Source organism: Ostrinia nubilalis, chromosome Z (assembly GCF_963855985.1).
Source record: "Ostrinia nubilalis chromosome Z, ilOstNubi1.1, whole genome shotgun sequence".
Taxonomy (NCBI): domain Eukaryota; kingdom Metazoa; phylum Arthropoda; class Insecta; order Lepidoptera; family Crambidae; genus Ostrinia; species Ostrinia nubilalis.
Window position 1 is genome coordinate 11,913,937 of NC_087119.1, and position 22,979 is coordinate 11,936,915.

The 22,979-nt window shown below is 35.7% G+C and overlaps 1 protein-coding gene across 2 annotated transcripts; it reads right to left on the reverse strand.

The window, feature by feature from the left end:
• Positions 1 to 808: 808 nt before the first annotated feature.
• LOC135086757 (uncharacterized) lies at positions 809 to 22,932 on the reverse strand. 2 transcript variants are annotated; one of them, XM_063981538.1, is made up of 10 exons: positions 22,843 to 22,932; positions 17,389 to 17,523; positions 17,115 to 17,288; positions 12,602 to 15,714; positions 11,571 to 11,739; positions 11,329 to 11,400; positions 10,767 to 10,944; positions 7,989 to 8,226; positions 6,764 to 7,912; positions 809 to 6,685 (listed from the first exon to the last, which is right to left on the reverse strand). In XM_063981538.1, the coding sequence occupies exons 2-10, from the start codon at positions 17,505 to 17,507 to the stop codon at positions 6,195 to 6,197; spliced, it is 5,703 nt and encodes a 1,900-aa protein (XP_063837608.1). In that variant the 5' UTR covers positions 17,508 to 17,523; positions 22,843 to 22,932; the 3' UTR covers positions 809 to 6,194. The 2 variants fall into 2 exon arrangements, with proteins under 2 accessions (XP_063837608.1, XP_063837609.1); XM_063981539.1 differs by lacking the exon at positions 17,115 to 17,288.
• Positions 22,933 to 22,979: the final 47 nt, after the last annotated feature.

A 22,979-nucleotide genomic window follows, 5' to 3' on the forward strand; every position in this document is an offset into this window, starting at 1 on the left:
GTTCAGAACTTGGTCTCGGGATAAAGCCACCAGTCTCCCGAAAGCGTCTTAAAACTTTCGAAACCCAGGACTGGCTTATGTGGAGCTGACATGCGACAGCCCGCTGGCTGAGCCCTTCTTGCAATAGATAGTGAAACGATTTGTGCTACTTCTGTAGGTGTAGAATCCCAGGTAAAGTGTCAAAAAAGCGGAGATGTGTATGGATTAACGTGTGAAAGCAAAAATCCGAAAACACGTGTTTTTATAGGGGGTAAGTAAGCCGCAACTCGCAACGTATCAAACAGTTGATACATGTCTTTTTCCTTACTTCTTCACATCAGCCGGGATATCTTTTTGAATACTGGTGTGATTTAAATGAATTTGGTATCAATTTAAAGGTAAAAAGTTAATCTTTAAAATGGTGCCACTTTTTTTGTTACTAACAAATTCGTTAGTACACAAGATCGCGTCGAAACAACTTCATGTAAGTGATTCCAGAGATTTTGCTCGCGAGTGTACTTACCTCTTCACAAATATTTTGAACACTCATTGACTTTATTGTAAATATCATTTAAAAAATTAAAAGTACATCTCTTAAAATAAATAGATCTATAGATATCTGTGTTAGTGTAAACAAAAGTGTCATCAAAATCAATTCAGTAGTTTTAGCGTGAAAGAGTCTCAAACTTCCACACGAACTTTTGCATTTAGTAGGACTTATAAAAGTTATTGCAATATTTAAGTGTGTTTAGTAATATTAATGTGAATAAGTTTGTGAACATAAAAAAGGTACTACAAATAAGGGGAAGAAAAATTAAAGCCTTTTTTTGGATAATGTGTATTTCATGAAATCTATTAGGTACAACATACATGTAGATATGACATTCATCAACAATAAATATTTGTGTTTTTAAATTATAATAATTACAATTATTTACGCACTATGACTAAAGATGAACTCCATTGCGATAGATTGAAAAGCGACCAGATATAACAATTTTAAAATCGTATAATTTAACACACTAATCAAATGAATAATTAAGTAACATATCAATTGCTCTCGGTACATCTTTAATAATAATATCTAGCTTTCAAATTTAAGCATAAACAAAGATTTACGATAAGGTCATTATAAAAATAAAACATGGCCTAATTTATCTAACGATGGCTGATGCAGACCTGAATTGTGTAAACTGAATACTACGCATCATTGAGATCAGTTGAAAGTTTAACCCTAGGTAATATGATTATTTTAAATATGTAAGTATGTAATTAGTTAGGGTACACTGGTATTAAGATAAATAGAAATATGACTACACTGTCTTAAAACCTTAACAAATAAATCTTTACCTAAAAATAGCGGATATCGGTCTTCGCATCATTTCAGGATAGCCGACTGAGTATCAAATTGTGTATTTTGATTTGTATTGCACATCAATGTTAATGTTTTTAAAGATCTTATATTATTTACTTTAACATGCAAACTACTATGTGACTTTATATTTATATTAATCGAGAAATAAATGCTTTAGGTAAGTACTTGGTACTAAAATTTCAACAATTTAACGAAAGATTAAATTGTTGCTTGTTTACCCTAATAACACATTTCTGAAATGCAGTTCCACTTAAAAACAAAAAAGCACTTCTAATTAACACGATACTGCCTATTATGTATAAATGTTACAGGAAATGTATGAAATCCGTCATTGTATACAATTCCTAGGAATTGTGTATAAGTCCTAAAATCACCCGGAAATGTCTGATGTAAATTATATTGGACACATTTCCTAGGAAAATCACACATTTCCTAAACAGCAATCGGAAATGTAATATTATAAGATTTCAATGAATACGCGTGGACATGCGGTGCGAGGGGAGGGTATTGCATCAATTGTTTTATTACCGAAACTTTTTTTCCGAAACTTAAATAGCGCTCGGCGGCCGCTACCGCGCGCGGCAGCTGTGTATGTGTAAGGTCGCAAGTCTAATCTAACCTAACCTAGACATTGTTATCCAGCTACAGGAGTACTAAAACCTTCATGCCAATAATATGTAGTTTAATAAATGAAATTTTAGGCGTACCGAGGGGCATCCGATCACGCGACCGCGCCAGTGCCGCTTAGTTTTATACATTTCCTAATACAATATTGGAATTCTATAAAATTCCTAGGAAAAGTATACATTTCCTAGGATATGTGCGTATTAAAAAATCTCTGAAGCAATATTTTATACATTTCCTAAATGGCTTTGGAATTGTATACATTTCCTAGGAATAGTATACAATTCCTAGAATTCATACATTTCCTGTAACATAAATACAGAATAATAATAAGTACTGTACTGTATAAGTGTTAAATGTTTTCGCCTGCATGCAAACGTAGTAGTTAGTTAATTCCCAAATTAACTTATAAGCAAAAGTTTTAAAGTACTAAGCTAAATAGATCATAATCTTAAAGACAATCATTCTGCTGATTTGTAAAAGCATAAATAGTTTTTATACAAAATACATTGCTACGAATATCTGTATTATTAGTTACATTTTTTTCTTATAGACAATACAAAATAATTTCCTACTACAGAAAGATACTTAATCAAATCAACCCGACCATTGTAAAATGAAACATTAAATCTTATACATATATGTTACCAAATCAAAATATTATTATAGTTGATTATATGATTCCTAAAAGTGGAGTTAATTAAGTTCTGTTATAAACAAATAAAACATAACAAATTGCACAAAACAGAACATACCTTACTTAAGTATATATTAATTTACAAAAATAAACCTCTATTTAAAGTAATTGATTATAATTAATTTCATTTCTCACTTAACGAACTAGTAATATAAAAAATAATTGCTGATTTAAGTATAAATTATTAAATAAAGTAACCAAGTTTCACTAAAATAAATATCTCTCGTGTGTTGTTAGAATAATCAATAAAATATGTATAGGATGGGATAGAACTCTTGGCTTTTGTCTTCACTATCGAACCTGTTATACAGGATGTAAGGAGGGTGTCTGGTAAAAACTAAACGGGGTATCGCTGTTTCCAAACTCGATAATAATAGTATTTTTGTACGCGAACTTGCAAATTGATTTTCCAAATAAATAATGTAACTAGTTCATACGTCTATTTAGGTTTTTGCCAACTTCCTATTTCTTACATCCTGTATCTTTTGGTCAGTTATATTAATGTAGTTAGACCGATAAGTACTTTCTGGGGTTATTATGTTAGCTCGTATTACGTCGTCTCATTTAGAGCAATAAGTAGTAAGTTTTTGTTTTTAGTAAAAACTATGACTGAATGATAAAAGCTTATACACATGAGGTATGTAATCACTATTTAAGATGAAGATGAAAACGATGTTAGAAGCATATTTTCTGACAAATCTGTTGAACTAAAACTAAACTAAGGTTTCTTTTCCTTCTCAGTTGATACTAAAAATACAAACGACAAGATACAATTTTACTTACCTACTTAGTTGATATTTATTTGTTTGTCTAAGGATATTTATTTCTAAGTAGAAAAAGTGTTGCAAATACTTTTCGTTTAGCGATTATGACAACCGAAGCACTGGCATTTTATTGTTTTTATAATTTATTTTTAACGGTTATTATACTTTTACGGAATAATTTGTTGGCAATTCCATTCCGTTTCATTAATTTAAGCATAATATAATCAATTCCACCATCTATTTAGAAAAAGTAATGTTGGAAATTAGATATTATAGTTGTCAAAAATACCACAGAGTTATGGAACTTTGGTTATTAAGTAAGCACTATAAATTTTACTTCGCTACTTTAAAAGATGTGATTACGGCAGGTATATCTATTAGCCTAGGCGCAGGCCATCAATTTTTCGTCGGCCGATAGTTTAGTCGGGCAGTTGGTCAGTATGGGCATGTATGGAAGTGCGCACATTACACCGATTCGATTTGGCCGATTCTTCATACAATTTAAAATCGGGCACAACTATCGGCCAACTAAAAATCAGTGGTCTGCGCCTAGTCTTAGGCTGTTTGAACATGTGTGTCATGATTTTGGGAACGAGAAAAAAAAAGAAATAAGCTCAGAAACCATCAAGAACCAACCAATAAGAAAGTGAAGAATCCTTTCAGATGATCAACGCGAGATCAATTTAAGATTGAAGAAATTAATATTGGAAAAATTAAGTAACAAATATATGTATAAATAATCAGCCGAATAATACTTATTATTATTAGATACTTACTTGGCGGAAAATTATTTATTATTGGTTCCCAAAGCACTTTACACGCATTGCTTCTAAACATCCTATAAATGCTATTATTTAAAACAACGCCACTCTATTAAGTCAATTATCAAAATAATTAATAGTTATGGACCTAACAGTCAACAAGTCAAGAGTACTCAGGTAAAATATAACGCTAAATCGTAATTCCTCATAATAATTATAATTAACAGTATTTTACAAGTGAGTCGCTATTTTTGGTTTCAGGACTAATATTAGCAAAATTCTATCTTAATTGATCCACAATATTATGAAACAGCGACAAAATACGTAGCAGACACCAAAAAATCTAGCAATAAATAATATTATGTATAATTAATAAGATACGCCAGATTTGCGTGTACTTTACAAACCATGGCCAAATTACGCTATTAAAGAGAAAAAATAAATTATTTGAGTATAATCATTTAGATGACGATAACATAGACATGCATTTATCAATCTATATGTAGTTACATCTCCTATATAGAAACATCAAGCATAAAAATACGTGATAAAAATACAATCCCTACACAGGTGACCCTTACAATGCTCATTCCAAATTAGTTCACATGTCAAAAAATCGTAATAAGCTATTTAATAATTTATGTAGTTAATTAGATTTTGCCACCGCTTCGCGTATTTAGATTTCACAGATTGTTATAAATGTTATTCTGATGTATAGGTAAATAATAATACTGTAAATTCTAGAGATCCATACAAAGCACACTTATAATATTAGTAAGATACTACTATTTCAATACATTTTAATTATTAAGTATCAATTCATCGGATTCATTAATAGGGCCATAACGGGAAATTAATTTACTGGGCAACCCAACAAAATATATCACATCATTACTTCATTGTCACCTGCGTAATTTATCTACACTAATATTACAATAAAAAAATATATTACGCGTAATATTAGTATACACACTCAAACACTACCTTCACCACATAGCGGTAAGTCGTTATTTTAGCTCACAGATAGGTAGAATCTACATAATCGCCTAGAGTACAGACCAGACGCTACTCTGCCTCGAGTTATGTGTGGACAGACTACCCGATCCAGCCCAGAATTAAAAACAGTCCACACATTAAAAATCTACGAGTGATAATGAGGTAGAGCTGAAAAAAGACACCTCACAAGCAGAGAGCTTGGCTTAGATCACCCCAATCAGCAGTCAAGATATAAATATTGTTCATACGGTATTAAAAATTGGAAGCACTAAGATGTGAATCTATAATTAAATGTTATTATTGTAGGAGTTAGGTATAAAGGTTTTGATATTATGCTTTTTGATATTCTGCTCATAATAAAGGTGTTTGTAACACAATAGTTCACAATACCGAATTGAATTGAACGTAAAATGTAACAAAAGACGAGCACTAGTTCCCCGGTATCAGTGTGCCTACCATGAGTTTACGTTAGGTGTGCTCGCTAGCGACTGCGTAAAAAAATGACATTTAAATGTATGACATATTGTGCAGCGCCCCTAGCGGCTACTTTCAAGAAATAAAATCTTCATATAATTTTTTGACGTATTCGCTAGCGAGCTCACCTAACGTAAACTCATGGTAGGCACACTGAAATGAGATTTTTAACTTGAGTGTGCTTATTTTCTACTTATACAAGTATGACTAAAGCTTCAGTATGAATTAAAAGCTTAATTTCATACTTAAGTAAAAGATGAGCACACTCAAGCTAAATATCTCGGTGCAGAAACTGGGGGTTAATCTTTAGTCTTTACCAGTCTTTTCACTTATTTTAGTACAAACATTTAAATAACGTAACTCGTTAACATTCTTGTTGCTGATTGGAAGATTTGTAGTCTGTATAATCTGAAAGGTTTTAGCTACTAACGCTTTAACGGGATCCGCGGTGAGATCTCGTCACGGCGCAGCTATTTCCTGGCTCCCGCTAAAGCTTGTAAAATAATACTGCCCACGCGAGCAGTCTATTCATCTAAATCTATGTTAGTTGTTTTATCGCCGAAAGTTGGCTCGTCTTTAAGAAAAGTACCAGAGCGTTCCATCACAGGAATTTCCATCTGTGGATCGGTTTCTGCTCTGCGTTGAGGACGTCGAGAGTTGGAATTGCCCTTGACATTTTTTGTAACCGTTTTAGAGCGGGGAGATTCTTTGATTATTTTCGTCACCATTTTGGCAGAGCTAGATTTTGTTGCATTCATCAAAGAGCACGAAGAATTCTTCTCGTAGTTCTTGCTACGCATCGGCACCGATGCAGTGGAATGTGTAGCCGTCGATGTTTTAGGGGCGGGGAACGATTTACTTTGCGGCGACGGCACGTCACAACTGCTCTTGTTATCTGTGTTGTACGACTTGGACAAAGAGTTTAAATAAACGGGTATTTTTGTCTTTACTTTACCATTTGTCACTGCCGATGGGTTGGGGGCGGTAGCGTATCGAGTGCATTTCACTGCAGCAGCTGCAACAATAAAAAGTATTATTAATAAAGTGAAACTTAATCATAAACCTAAAATGGTATTTATGAAGTGTAACTTACATTCAATGGATCCCTTGGTGGTATGCCGCACCTTGGTATAGGTGGCATATTTGTTACTGGTCTGCGATTCACTGAGCGAGTCCGTCGACGGCTCAGCAGTGCGCGGCCGCGAGCACGTGGCCAGGCTGTCCTGCGACAAAGCTTGCGTCTTCCCCTCGTTTGCCTGCCGATTTTTCATGCGACTCGTCCTCAAGTTTCTCGCTTGAATGGGACTTGAGTTCCGAGAAGATTCACTAGACGATATCATTTTAGGGACCAATTTCTTGGTACTAATATTTTTTTTCATTTCTGGTATAATTTTAGGTTCCAGATATCTGGGCTTGGTGTGTTCAAACGATGGCTTCGCAGCGTTCACCTTGGCATTCAGACGCTCCTGGGACGGGTTTGCCTTGGACAAATTAAACTTCGCGCGTTCCTCTTGCGCTTTGGTGGTCCTGACTTTAGGAGGGGCAGCGCGAGACATCTTTTTTGTATCTTGTAAATCATTGCTGCTACTTTTGAACACGCCCGGGGCGACGAGGGTCGCCGGCTTGGAAGCATATGGAACAAAAGAAGCTCGCATGTGGTCTATATCTAAGTTCCTGGACGTGGATGGCTGGGTTTTGTTCGGTTTGGGGTGAGCGTTCTTGCTTCTGCGGCTGTGGAGGGCGGGGGTTCGGCCGGGCAGCTGCGGCTGGCCGTACATGATGCAGCCCAGCTCGCGCAGGCGCGCGCGCAGCTCCGGCGGCAGCTCGGCGAAGGCCTGCGTGCAGCACACGCGCGGCGCCGCCCGCACCAGCGCGCCCTCGCACTGCTGCACCCAGCTGCCGGCGCTGACGTACAGAAGGTTGTCTTGACCGGGCACGTTGTTCGGGTTGCCGTTGGTGATCAGATCGGGCTTGGCGAATCGGTGGTTTCGTATTTCCCTGGCGACGCCGGCCAGGAGTGCGTAGGCGCGGCAGCATTCGTCCGGCGGCGCCCATTCTATGGCCGCGGCCATGCATTCGTCGAGCGCCTGTTTAGCGGACGGCGGCGGGTCGGGCGGCAACGTACCGATTTCGCGCAGAACTGTCACAAGTTTAGGCGCGATAAAGTGTGCCGCAGCGTGCACCAAACGGCGGCATATACGTGCTACAATGTCGCCCCATCGAATATGATGCAAGTCTTGAACTGAAAAGGGAATGATAATTAATTAAAGTATTTATTGGCTCTATGTGGAAAATAATTAAAATATTCAATCTAATACCTGTAAGGCCGCATCCGTAAACTGTATTGATAATATTCTCAAGCGTCATATTGATAACAATCTCTTGGTAACATTTCTCCAATAATTCGGAAGGCAGTGTGGCAAAAGCTTTAGTAGGCCACACCCAAGGAAAATACTTTATAATCCATTTCAAGCATTTTCTGTACAAATCGTCCAGGCCATAGACTGAGCACAGGGGGAAACATTCCAGCACTCCAGCTTTGCATACCGCACAGGGCTGAAAACCATAACAGACTTAAATAAGCTGCTGAACAAATTCCTTAGGCGATACATACAAAGTACCACGGTGTGACGATTTGTATGGAGCGTTCTAAGGAAGTGAATTAATGTGATTTTCTCAAAGAGTGATATCTCGAGTGAGGTTTTCTGCTGTCGAAGCAATTTTTTCACCAAGGTTTCTATTACTAAGTAGACCGACGATCTAAGGTCGCGGGAAGAACCTCTATGCGGACAGCGCAGGACCGTTCATTGAGGAAAACCTTGGGGGAGGCCTTTGTCCAGCAGTGGACGTCATTTGGCTGAAACGAACGAACGAACGTTTCTATTACATCATAAATACATTATAGTCCAGTCAATGAATGCCTTAACGACGGTGTAGAGAGAAATCCGTGGAACACAATTTCTGACCTCGGGACTTTGTTTAGCCTAGTTAGGTGGTGAACATAGCAAAAGTCCCCGCCCTTAGCCCTTGAGCCGGCGGGGAGAGGGGGGTTTAAAGGTACCACTTTTCGGTTTTTCGCTTAATCCTCGGAAACTGTGCGTCCTAGTGACATGACTACTATGAACAAAAAAAAGCTTATTCAATTTGCTACAGGTGAGACCGTCAAGTTTTTCTATATCTTGTATAGTTTTTGCGGCATCTGCTCTAGAAGGTCTGTAAAATTGGAAATTTTATTTTTGTCTTACATGTTCCCATCAGGAGAAAATCGACTAAATCAACATTGAGCAAACACTATAGACATGCGGGAGCATGTTAAGCCTAGTTCCATGGAGGGGACTGCACCGTGCGTATATTTAGACGAACCAATTAGAGCCACTTTTGACTCCTCATCATTCAAAAACTACTGTGCATTAACACTTCAAATTTGGCTCATGTATTGAGACTTGCAAGATATACATCAGCTTCAAATTTCATAAATATACCTCAAACGGTTATTTAGGTATTGACGTTCAAAAATCGATATTTAGAGCACTACTATCTATCTATCACATGTGAAATGTTAAAATTTACTGGTTTTTTATTTGTTCCTTTGTATTTACATAACTACCTTTCTGGATGCCAAATTTGAACCTTCGAGGTCATCTGGAAGTGGTAAGAATTTGGTCTATAGGTCAGACATGTAGATTTTTGGACGTCAATATCTAAAGAACCGTTTGAGGCATATTTATGAAATTTGAAACTGATGCATATCTTGCAAGTCTCAACACATGAGCTAAATTTGAAGTATTAATGCACAGTAGTTTTTGAGTGATGAGGAGTCAAAATTGGCTCAAAGTGATTCGTCTAAATATACGCACGGTGTAGTCCCCTCGCTGGAACTAGGCTTAACATGCTCCCGCATGTCTAGAATGATTGCTCAATGTTGATTTAGTCGATTTTCTCCTGATGGGAACATGTAGGACAAAAATAAAATTTCCAATATTACAGACCTTCTAGAGCAGATGCCGCGAAAACTATACAATTCATAGAAAAACTTGTCTATCTCATCTGTAGCAAATTGAATATGCTCTTTTTGGTTCAAAGTAGTCATGTCACTAGGACGCATAGTTTCCGAGGATTAAGCGGAAAACCGAAAAGTGGCACCTTTAAAACCCCCTCTCCCCGCCGGCTCAAGGGCTAAGGGCGGGGACTTTTGCTATGTTCACCTCCTAACTAGTCTAAATAAAGTCCTGAAGTCAGAAATTGTGTTCTACAGTTTTCCATCTATAATGCTTTATTGACTGGACTAATTACGTCTATCTTTCAAACACCAAAACAAAAATTTGGCAACATGACAGTGTTGGCACTAATAAATTAATTTTTTAATCAATTAATGAAGCAAATTAAGTACCTTATGTCTAAAATATTAGCCATACTCCAACTCCATACATTTCTAAATAAACTTAACCTAAATAAAAAAGAAAAATATTTAAAATATAAACAATAATACATCAATTCATTACATAATAATAATTTGATTAATTTTAATTATGATTAAATTAATCGTGAATAAAATAATCAAGATTAAAAAAGTAATCATAATCATGATTAATTGTCTTTAATCAATAACCGTTAATTTGATTAACTTCTTTCTTTCAATAGAACATTTTAATCTATTGAAATCAATGTAAATGTCAAAACTCATGATATAATCGGTCAGAACCCCTATTGACTGCAAAAATGACTCAAAGTGGTTTTAACTGATACCCTTGGTCAATATCACTTGACCGTTTTCCAGTCAAAAGTGGTTTGGACTAAAAAAAACCACTTTTGAGTGCAAAAAATCAGTCAAAAGTGGTTTCGTTAATTTAAAATTTTACCAATCAGTCCAAAATTCATACAAAGTAATGATTAATTAATTAATTAATGATTCCGCATTTAGAGACCATAATCCTAGTTTTTAAGCCAGTAAATATAATGTAGTTCCTATATTCATTATGATTAGATCATAATCAATGTTTTTTTATTATAATTATTAATCTTTAATCATTAATCAGATTAATTTTTGCCAACACTGCACATGTCTCATTATCGTGCCGAATATTCTAATCTCTTACTTTGTGGAAATGATGACAATATTTAGCTTTTAATGTAAACATAATAGCTTCCTTCAAGCCTTCCAAGCCCAGCATATCAGCCAATGTTGCAAGCTCCACAATACTTATCGAATCAGGTATTGTAGAAACACCTGAGTATATATGACAGAGAGCGAAGTGGACAACGTTAAATGAAAATCTGTAACAAAAAATATATTGGAATTACAGAAGTTTCTTAGGCTGAGTAATATATTGTATTCCACGTGTATTACAGAAGTTTTTTAGGCTGAGTTGCACCACCGAACTTTGACAGTAACTTTAAAGATAGCCGGTGTTTTTTGTATGGAGTTTGACAGATTATTGACGTTGGTCAAAGTTGAAGTAAGATGGTGCAACCCAGCCTTAGTTTTTTGCCGTTTATTGTATCGAAGTTTATTATTATTATTTGGAGGACTTATTACAGGATTATGATATTTAGTTATATAAAACAATGTCGCCTTTTATTTCTAGCGATAAACGGATATTCTTTAGTTGTTGAATGAAATCCACAAGAATGATAGAAGAATATAAGTATTATACTCACGGTGGCAATGCTATAACATTCCCCGCACTCTCAACCCAGCCACCGCTTAATATCCCAGCGAAGTACTGGCACCTAAAACCAAAGAACAAATAATTAAGGTTTTAATAATATCTGACGAGAAAAAGTTAAGAAGCACCCTTGATACAACAACAATACGTTACGAGCGAACTTTGAACTAAATGACTGAATTAAAGATTATACATATAAATTATTCATTAACAAAGAGAAAGATGCTAACTCACCTTGATGATAAAATACATTTGTGTGCTTTAATTCGTCTCCCTGACACCTCCACGATCACGTCGGGAGCTATTTCTTCCAAAAACATTCGCAGAAGGTCTTGCCCCAAGCGGGATTGACAATTCCCTATCAGACTTGAGGCTTGGCTGGTTTCTTCAGTCGTACTGTTTTCTAAAAAAAAGTAACCATAGTTGTATCGAGTTGATTTTGTACTGTGGGGTGACTAGACAAAGTACTAATAAGCAATAAAGGCCATTCTATGGTCTGGTTGATTAAGGGCCTACGCTAAAAGCCATTTCACATATAGGCGTTTTTGTCGCACTACTGCAGAGCGACTTAGAAGCGCTATAGACGCGCGACAAAAACGCCTATATGTGAAAGCGCTCTAAAACTAAAGGTTTCCACCAAAAAGCGGAGAGCAGATAAATGTTTTGAACAACCAATCAGTTGTCATTCAAATTAAATAAAATTGACAGAATGAAATCTGATTGGTTAATCAAAACATTTCTCCGCTCCGCTCCACCTTGGTGGAAACTGAACCTTAGCGTGAGCCCTTAGAAAAGTTTAACTTTAATTTACTGCCATTTGCAGTTAACATAAATAAAGAATAACCAGACGGGGCAATTTATGCGGGATAAGAGATAATTTAATGTTTTTTTCATTGTAGATAGACGTCGAAAATTAAATGATTTATTAATTATAGAAAAAGAAAGGATAGTTATTGATAAACTCAAGTTCTCAAAACGCGACTGTCCCAATAGATTTTTTTGTATGGCAATTACCTATTACTTCATCAGGTCGCGAACTTGATTGATTCACAATTATTTGATTTCTTTTTCTAATTTTACAACCAATTGAAAACTGAATCGGTTTTCAGGGCTACAATGGTTTGGTTGATGGTAGGTATTATATCCATATCAAATTAAATGGCTGTTCTTGAAACATACATCATCCTTAATTCCCTATAAATCATCGGAAGGAATTGCCTGCCGTTTGATTTTAATGCTTTTCAAGAATTGAACTTATTACTTACCAACGATAGATCGGCAAAAACTACTTTGCACACTGCTCATTTCCGATGTATCTGAAGTTTGATCGTCTAAGTCCCCGGGACTCTGCTCGACTCCTAATCTTAAAGGAGACCGTGTCCTGCTCGACAAAGACCCGGGCATGCTTCTACTGAACTCTGTCCTTAGGTGCGGGAACAACCTATTTAAGCTAAGTGCATTTTCCGAATGAAAGGAACTTATAATCTCATTAGATCTAGATGTACAACCTTGATTTTGCTGCTCGCGCCAACTGTTATCAGGTATTGACCTGGTCATTCGCTCATCTACAACCTTGTCGGGTTTTTTAATTACAGGAGGATCAGCTTTCAGAATAGGTTTGTCTAAATCCGACAACTTCACAAATGATTCATCCTCCAGCTCATAAAATGTTTCGTCAAATATAGTAATCCTCGCTTTGAGTGATTCTTCGTGAATTGTTGTTCTCGAATTCCGTTGGAAAGATCTATCACTGTGATTTTTCACTTCGGGTCGGTGATTTTTCTCTTCTGCTCGGGGGTCCTTATTTGACTCTGAATTCTTGAGTTCTTTTGATTTGGTATCTCTCCGATTTCCCTCATTTAGGTTGATGATTTCTGATATACTGATGTTGGAATCTTCACATAAAACCTCATATTTTTCAAAAGTCGATGTGCTGTTTGGGTCAGATAATTTAGAGCAAACTGAAATAGGAGTATATACCACCTTATTTTTATTGTTTTTTGGAGTGATTTTTGCTTCGCTCTTCTTGTTATTTAAAGAAGTTAATCTATGGGGTGCTTCCTTCAACGCAGATTTTTCTCCAAAATCAATATACATTGAAAAAATATTTTTCTTTTCATTTGCTGTTTCTGGTTCATTTTGAGTTTTAGGCGGTATAGGATCGGGTAAACTTGATAAATCGATATAAAATTTATGGCTTGACCTCTCACTGCTGTCAGAATCCACTGAATTTCTGCTCTTATTGCAATTTTCTGAACTATTTTTAGAAGAGGATCTCAGGCTATCGCACATTTTATCACTGGGTTTCTTTGAGTGAACTGTATCGACGTCTGACTTAGAGGAGGTAGACATATCGACTACCCATGTAGGGGCACAAGATGGACGCGGTGACTTGCTTACTTCTGCTTCTAGAGGGGGGACATAGGCTCCTGAAACTATCGGTATATTTTCTATTTTTTTATACGTACGTATCAACGGGCTTCCTGAATTGCTACTGATATTAGGTAAATGATCTTCTACAGAAGCTCCACCTGATATAATTGGTGATGATTCATTGTATTTTTTCAAGATGTTAGTTAAATTTTGACCTACTATAGTTGTGTCACTTTCGCTTTCTTCAGATTCATATTGCTTAAGACCAGAAACTTTAAGTGACATTATCGAGTTATAAGGTGTAGTCATTAAGGGCGTGCTTATGGATATTGAATCATCCTTTCCAGAGTTAATGTTCGATAAATCTTCTTTAATAGCAGTTTCTTTCATTTCTTCAGATTCTTTATTTTGCCCTGGTTCAAATACATTAGTACATAAAGAATCTTCGGTGATAGGTGTCATTTCAAAAATTGTTGGAGATAGGTCTTTTTGTATTGAATCGGGGTCCTTGCTATCCAATTGTTCTAAGGAGTCTTCGTTATCATTTTCTGACCAATCACTAGGACTTATATCTACTTTATTTGTTGAACAAGGTACAGGTTTACTTGGCATAGGTATTGGAACATCTGAAGCTATGATTTCTGAGATATCATTGGTATCGGAAATTATTTTAATTGTATGTTCTTCTTCATCGACTAAACTTGCAGCATCAATAAAACATGATGATGATTTGAATGGCGATTTCTGAACAAGGCTTTGACTCGTGTGAGAGAAATCATCACAGTCTGCTTTTTTCGAGGAAACTTTAGGTTCTACTTCATTAAAATTTCGACGCTCATTGTGAATGAACTTTTCACACATATCTGTTGCAGTTAATCTCGGAGGATACACAGATTCCCATGATCCTGTTTCTGAAGACAAAGATGAAGACTCAAGAATAACAATCTCCTCATTTTGTTTTTCTTTTTCTTCTTTTGAGGAATTACAAGTCATTTCTTTTGGTCTTGTGGACTGGTCTTCTGATGTATTATTTTCTGATGTACATGAAGCAGAGTTTAGGGAAACTTCAATATTTAATGCTGTAGAAATTTTCTTGTCAACTAGTGGACTTGACACTGAATCGTGGGAATTACTACCATCGTCAGTGGTTAAGTCATGTAGGGTACTTTCAGTTAGCGACATATCTGTCACAGTTATATCTTTATGACTGGTAAGACTTTCCAACAAACCTGTGTTCTCCAAGCCAGAGTCCGATGACGTAAAAATGTTTTCCATTTTAGTGATGTTGATTCCAACATTTAAATGCTGGGGGAAAACGGAACTTATACCAGGTGAAAAAGTATAAGCTGCAGACAGATAGTCAGAAGAAGAACTAGGATCGTCTGCTATTAAACTGTCAGGGGAATAAGCCGGATCTGTAGATTTGTCCAAAAGCGGGTCAATCAACTTCGTGTTTTTACATACAATATCAGACGTTTTATTTGATTCGATATCTTGATTTGTTTTAGTAAACTGACCAGCAGCAATATCTAATAATTTTGTTTCTATGTTTGTAAAAGTTCCGCATGAACTTTCATCTTTAAGATGACTTTTAATTAAAATATCACAACTGTTGGAATGTTTCACTGATTTGGATGAATGACTAGAAATCAGAGCCAACGAAGTCGGTTTATTACGTTGAAAACCTTTGACCTTATCTAAATCTCCGATTTGCGAACTTATAATAGATTGAAAAGCATTAGAAAGAACGTCCTGTTCTATGAGTTCTTTATCTAATAAGTTGCCTTCTATTGGCACTAGAGCGTAATATTCTTTTGTAAGTTCAGTACTAGGGCTAGAACTAATACTTTTCTTCAAAGCTTTCTCTACATAGGGGCTTATGCACTTGGGTGTCAAAAACTCTTCAGGCTCTTCTACTGCTTCTTTTGTGTTTAGTGATAATGTTTTTAAATAGGCCAGTATCTCTTTTTCTTGATGTTTTATATTGCATTCAGTGTAGGTATCACTGAAATAGAAAAGGAAAGTAAACAATATCGTCAATACTTGAATTAGTAATGTCCAAGTTTTCAAAAAATAGATTAGTTGGAGGATCGAAATGACTTTCTTTTATGGACTTAGCGATTTTATTATAATAGATTATTTTAGTTTTTAGTAAAAACATGAAGTCAATAGTCATAAATCATAAATTAATACATAATTTCTCAATTGAATGAATTTTGAATATACAGGGTGTTTGGTAGAAGGTTAGACAAAGTTCGTGGGTGTATAGGCAAGGTCATTTTGAGAATAAAAACTCGCCCATTCGACCCTAATAATAAAACCACTATTGTACTTCAATTAAGAAGTAGACTTTTATCAATCACAAAATAAAAGAAAATACTTTAAAAAAGTACCAAAAGTATTACTAAAATCAAATTGACCGAAAATTACTAGTTATTGACTAATTTGACTGTAAATGACGGTCAGTCAAATTCAGCCGTTTTATTCATTATCAACACTACCAAACACTCTGTAGAATGATTCCCCCTAAGAAAAGTTTTACTCTAAAATTATTAGATTTGTACAAGGAAGCTACAGTCTGTTAAATTAAATTAATACCTATAAGAAAAACAAATTGCACAATATTATACAGGGTGACTGGAAGGAACTAGACCGGCCCTAGCAAATTCTGATGTAGTTCCCATGTCTTTTGCGAATTATTGGAACTTACTTTACCTAACTAAACAGTTGTGTTTTGGGAGCTATGTTTACAAAAATAAAATATTTTTTACAAAAAAAATTGCGATCAAATTCAACCTGAGATTAAGAACAAAACTACGATGTTTAATGTATTCCATTCGTTCCTTAGTTCGTCACTTTTTTAACCGTACTAAAAATAATATATTTTTTTAATAAAATTAATTTATTTCGTGCTTTTTAGTAGATTAGTTCTTGTTGTTGTCGCTAGAGATGGACAGTACCTATGTAAATTGAGACTAATACTTTTCCATTTTAAGTGTAAATAATCTTCCCTACAAATACAGGCTACCTACTTTAAATATCGGCAACAAAAAAAGTATCATTTAACTCATAACCTACGAAGTTTAACCTTCCATCATCAGCTCACCTTAATAACCTTAAATAATACAACTGTTGGTACATACATACCTAAAATATTTAAATAATTATTCTCAAACTCCTAAGCGTTAGGGGGTCGGCTAAAAATATATAAGGTCCAATAATTCACAAACGACTTCCTCTACATGGGAATTTGCTATGGCGCGACGGGTCCAGTTCTAATTATACTGTATACAATTGGAAGAATGTATTTTCTACAGCCCACCACACATTCCATGTACCTATATTATTTTATATTCTGTTAAATAGATATAAATATTCTTTCAAAATCAATATCGCTAGCCTTACCTGATAAACGAATATATTTCGTCAAAAGCACTGCGCCCGATGTTAACATGCAATATCGTCTGAAGTATATGATAAAATTTATTTGTGCGAGCTTGTAATATACATGAATGAGTTAATATTTTTAGTTTACCACACACCACTTCAAGATCAGTATAAATGGATTCATCAAATATTCTGAAACAGATAATATGATAATATTCTTGTGTTACGAATGGGTTATAGATAAAATTAGTAGGTTAGAGAGCTTAGTGAGACATTGTGACAAATTCCTTACCTTGCGACATCTTCTTCCAGTTGTCTCTGAAGGTGAAGTTCCAACTGAGACGCTTCTTCATCCGAGGCCAAGGATTCATTTGCCGATGGCGGCTTAAACCTCGAGTCAGCGCCCGGCATTAAGCATTTCTTACATCTGACAAGCAAAAAATAAACAAGTTTTAACACACATAAAACTTACTACGAAAAACAGTATCGGCATAGGTAGACAAATCCATCAGACCATCAAATGATAGGGCACGTTGATGAAAGTTTTTTTACCAGTTGAAAATTGTTACAACATGGTTGCTTGTATGTTTTGGTACCTAGTACCTACGTAATACGGTATCTATCTTCACACTGGAATTGTGCGCAAAAAATATTGTACCTAGTTGGTCCCTGTTTGGAATTTAATGCTATTTTATCACAGGGATAAAGCCGTCCAATTGCGTAGGTATCTCCCAGGGTTGTTATGGATATCCGTAACCGTAACCGAAACTTTCGGATATCCGAAATAAAAATATATCCGAAACCGTAACCGGAACCGATTCAAAAGTTTCGGATGTAGGCAGTTTAAATTGTTTTTTTTTTGTATAGCATTATACAGGGTGTTAGGTAAATGGGTATATGAGCCGACACTAGGCCATGTTAACATGGTCATATAAATGGTATGGTGAAGTCAGAAAATTGATATCTTCATTTTAATTATTTTAATTTTCATACAAATCGGATTTTATAAAATTTATTTTGTATGAAAATTAAAAAAATTAAAATCATGATATCAAATTTCTGACTTCACCATACCATTTATATGCCTATGTTAACATGGGCTAGTGTCGGCTCATATACCCATTTACCTAACACCCTGTATACACTTCTGGACACATCTATTGGCCCACCTTGTATTTTCAGATTCGTTTGGTCCTAGCTAAAATTTTATATTAGGTCGAGCAAAAAGTTTTTATGCAGTTTTGAACCTGGCACATTCACAATTTATTCATAATTTCATTCAATAGTCTTTTTTGAATTTCGAACACAGAATTTAAAGAAACAAAAGACAATTTGGAGCCTATTTGTTGATATCAAACAATCGAATACTAAGGGCTATATTTCACCGGGACACCATGGCGGCGCAACCAGTCGCCGGCTACCAAAAAAATGTATACAGCTCTATAGACAGTTACTCACCTGGTGTCCGTTTGGTTGCGCAAAGCTGCATACATTTCGTTGGTAGCGGCGACTGGTTGCGCCGCCATGGTGTCCCGGTGAAATATAGCCCTAAGAAAACTTGGTTTTATTGGTTTACTTGGATTTAATTCTTGAAAAAGTGATTGATATCTTTGGTTTTGCAACAAACATTACTTATTCTTAACATTAAGGTGAGGTTCTATCAATAATCTATGGATACTTCACCTGAAATCGCCGCCCAAGCTGTGGCACTTATTCAGGCCGGACACAGCCAAAGAAACGTGAGTGCTCAACTTAATTTAAGTCGATCTGCTGTCCGAAATGTTTATCGGAGGTACCTAGAGACTGGCGGCTTTGTTCGTCGCCAAGGAAGGCCACGATCTCGGGTCACAACTGAAAGGCAGGATCGATTCATCGTGACGACCAGCTTGAGAAATCGTCACCTTACCTCCATTGAGATACAAAACCAACTTCGCGACTTCCACGGAGTATCTGTGAGCGCTCGAACTGTTCGGAGAAGGTTAAAAGAACGCGATATGGTACCACACAAGCCAGCTAATGGGCCCAAACTAACGCGAGCCCACCGAACAGCGCACCTTCATTTCGCACGTAGTCATTTAAATTGGACACAGCAAGATTGGAGCCGTGTACTCTTTTCTGATGAGTCTAAAATTGTGTTACATGGCAATGATGGAAGGAAGAAGGTCTACCGACGTAAGGGAGAGCGTTTCGCACAATGCTGCTTTGAAGAGAGGGTTGCTTATGGCGGTGGCTCATGGACTGTCTGGGGCGGTATATCCGCGAGCGGCAAAACTCAACTTGAGGTTGTTACAGGACCACGGCTGCCAATATTAAACGCTGAAAGATACATTCGTGAGTGCTTAGAACCTCACGTGATACCATACGCAGACTATGTGGGCCCAAATTTCCTTTTTATGCATGATAATGCAAGAGCCCATGCGGCCGGCATCGTCAGGGAATATTTTCGGGATGTGAACATCACAGTTATGGACTGGCCAGCCAGAAGCCCAGACATGAACCCCATTGAGCACATGTGGGACGAGCTAAAAAGACGTGTTAGGGCTCGTCAGCCAGTTGCCCAGACGATGCAGGAGTTGAAAACTGCCATAGAAGAGGATGGAGATGATCCCTCAAAATTTCATAGAGCAGTTGATAAACTCTATGCCTAATCGTATGAGAGCTGTGGTAGATGCCCATGGAGGCAACACGCGTTATTAAATTAAACCTTTATTTGATAAAACATGTTTTTTATTCAAAAATCAATTGCCTTTAACAAGGCGCATTTCCGACTTGTTAGGCGTAGCTCCATGTCGTACCTATGGTATTCTGAATTCAAAAAAACAATACGATCGAAAAAGATGGTAAAATGTATCAGGTTTAAAACTGCATCAACAGTTTTTGTTCAATCTAGCAATCATATTTCGGTAGGGGCCATCGAAACCTAAACTCTAAGGTGGGCCAGTAGATGTGTCCAGAAGTGTAATTATGTAAAGGCATAACAGCCTGATTTACCTTTATAATGGGTTATTCCGTATTCGACCCACGACAACTCAACCCATTCGTTATTTTTTCCTTACTCAACCCAATTTTGTTCCTTATTCTACCCACAACAAATTTTAAAATTTAAATTCCTTATTCACCCCAAAAACATTCCTAGCTCAACCCATTTTAAAACCACTTAAAAAATATAAGATTTTTATGTACGGTCAGAATAAAAATAATATTTTTTAGTTAGTTAATCAACATACTCCTGTAGGGAGGTGATGTTTTTTATTTTTTTTATTTAATTATAAATAAATGTACATACTAGTATGTATTTATCATTATTAAATTTCTGAAAAAACAGTAAACGTGGTTTTGCTATCCATACTTATTTTTGGTATATTTACTTTGGGTTGATTAAGGAATGCATTTGGGTAGAATAACGAAATTATGTAATGGGTTGAGCTAGGAATACTGGGTCGAGTTGTCATGAAAATGAAATGAAATGAAAATGAAAATGAAATGAAATGAAATGAAATGAAATGAAAATACTTTTATTAAATAAACACTTTACAATTACAAGATATGTGCCGCTCTCGTATAAGGTTAACCTGTGTAACGAGAGTCAGGCTCCTCCTCAAAAAAACATAAGACTAAAATTTAGTGTTTAGATTAAATTTTATCTTTTAATTTAAAAAATAATTTAAATAGAAAAACAAAACAAAAATGTGTGTATGATAGTGTGAGTGTGATTTTGTGTGTAAGTGTGATTTTGTGTGTAAGTGAATAAGTGTGCTAAGAGAAACTAGTAATTGTCTGGATTAACATGTAATGTCATGGGTCGAATATTGGGTTTTTATAATGCCATCTACACTCGACATCAAATAAATCGCACCTTCCGCGACAGGCACTTTCAAATGCATCCCCACTTCCCACCAATATTGGCACCATTTAAAAGCCTAGTTCTAAACTTCATTTCATTAAAGGAAAGGTTTTTACCCCAAATATGTGTCTTTAGAAGGATCCAGAGCCACTTCTTGAAAAAATAGGTAGTTACACTTGAGCCAACTTTTATGGCTATAAAACACAACCACGTTGGACAAATATTGCAAATTGCATTTTTGCAAGTTCACCATACCATTTATATGCTCATGTTAACATGGGCTAGTGTCGGCTCATATACCCATTTACCTAACACCCTGTAAATGCGAAATTGTTTGAAACAATATGTTTGTTACTCTTTCGCGCAAAAACTACTGAACAGATTTTGATGAAACTTTACAGTATTATTGTTTATAACCCAGAATAACATATAGGCTATCATTTATGACAATCTGTCACAAACTAAATAGGCCTTAGCCATATGCAACATAAAAGCTATTTGAAATGTTTTTGAAATTTTTGGATTGACATTAACATAATTTATGTATCAGTAGGTACAATCACAGATTTAAATCTATACTCGCATATAAAGAACATTAACAGAATTATAAATGCAAATCACAAATTCACAAACAATAGGTGTTTGATAGTAACAGTGCATGGATGGTAATGTGGGATGACATATTACGTATGACATCATCAATACAAATAGTACAGTTTACTTGCTTTATTATTTTATTTGTGACTAGCAGTGCCCGTGACTTTGTATGCATGTAAATAGTTTGAATAATATTTATTTCCCGTATTTACATTTATCTTTACTGCTCCGCCCCTATTGGCTGTAGGGTGATGTTATATAGCCTTAAAACCTTTCTCAATTAATGGGCTATCCAACTCAAAAATATTTTTTCAAATCGTAAGGCTGGTTTTAGAGTCACGCTGACGCACGCTGACCGTCAGTGCTGACAGCCCAAATGTATGAAGCGTCGGCGCCGAGCGATCAGCGTCACTCAGGAACGTTCCCTTCAATTACATACATATTGATCTGTCACCGCTGAAAATCAGGGAGCGGTCAGCGCGACTCTAAAACCAGCCTAACAGTAGTTCCTGAGATTAGCACATGCAAAGGAACAAACCAATTCTTCGGAATTATAATATTATATTAGTGTAGATTTTAAGTGTTAAAAGCTGCATTCAAGATTCTCAAGTCTCAAACTTTTTAATCTAAATTAAAAAAATGTTCAGCTTTATATCACTTAGGAAAAAAGTACATGAAAACGAACTACCCTTAGTTCAGATTTTTTGCACTTATCTAAGATGTTGGCCTACTGAATAATCCAAGTTATAAACTGCGAGCATCCAAGGAAATCTTAGAAGAAATCAATGGATTTTCCATACCATCTTTACAAGTGATATTTAATATTTCATTTTCTCTATTAGAATAAGAAAAGAATGCTTCTGCAATAATTAATTATTATTAGTTGGATTATAAAGAATTTGGATGAAAATATGTATAAGAAATCTTGTAGGAAGAAATAGACTTCTCAAACTGATGAATTATAATGAAGATTGATTAAATTCTTACCAAAAAGTCTTCACTTGGATCACGCACAATAAAATACGCACAAAAATCAATAGGTCTATGTTAACCACTGTACTGCTTTCTACTTAGCAAATATGTAAGAAACACCGGTCAGAGGGTGGACCTTAACTACCTCGGATTTCGAACTCTCAAATTATCTGAAGTTTTCATTAATCCGACTTCATTTGTTTTACTTACCCGGATAAATGTGTAGAGTGTAGAATGGAAAGTATTGATCGTACACTGTATCTCACTTCTGTTTTTAGAGGTATCGATATTGTGTTGTTTTATATAATTCAGTCGCATAGAAAATATATTTACCTGTTTACAAAGTGCAGTTATTTCTCAATTGGATTTGATTTAGGGAAAAAATATACTTTTTGTAATTTATGTGGGTTGGCATAAATATTTTATTTTTCTTTCACTTGTTTCTATTGAAATAGGCTAAGGTCGGGAGT

Bases quoted from the DNA above. Each gene is read 5' to 3' on its own strand.
- LOC135086757 (XM_063981538.1), bottom strand. From the start codon at position 17,507: ATGCCGGGCGCTGACTCGAGGTTTAAGCCGCCATCGGCAAATGAATCC. The intron at 11,740-12,601 runs GTAAGTAATAAG...ACTTTTTTTTAG, and splicing joins TTTTTGCCGATCTATCGTTG to AAAACAGTACGACTGAAGAA. The intron at 10,945-11,328 runs GTGAGTATAATA...TTTTTGTTACAG, and splicing joins AATGTTATAGCATTGCCACC to ATTTTCATTTAACGTTGTCC.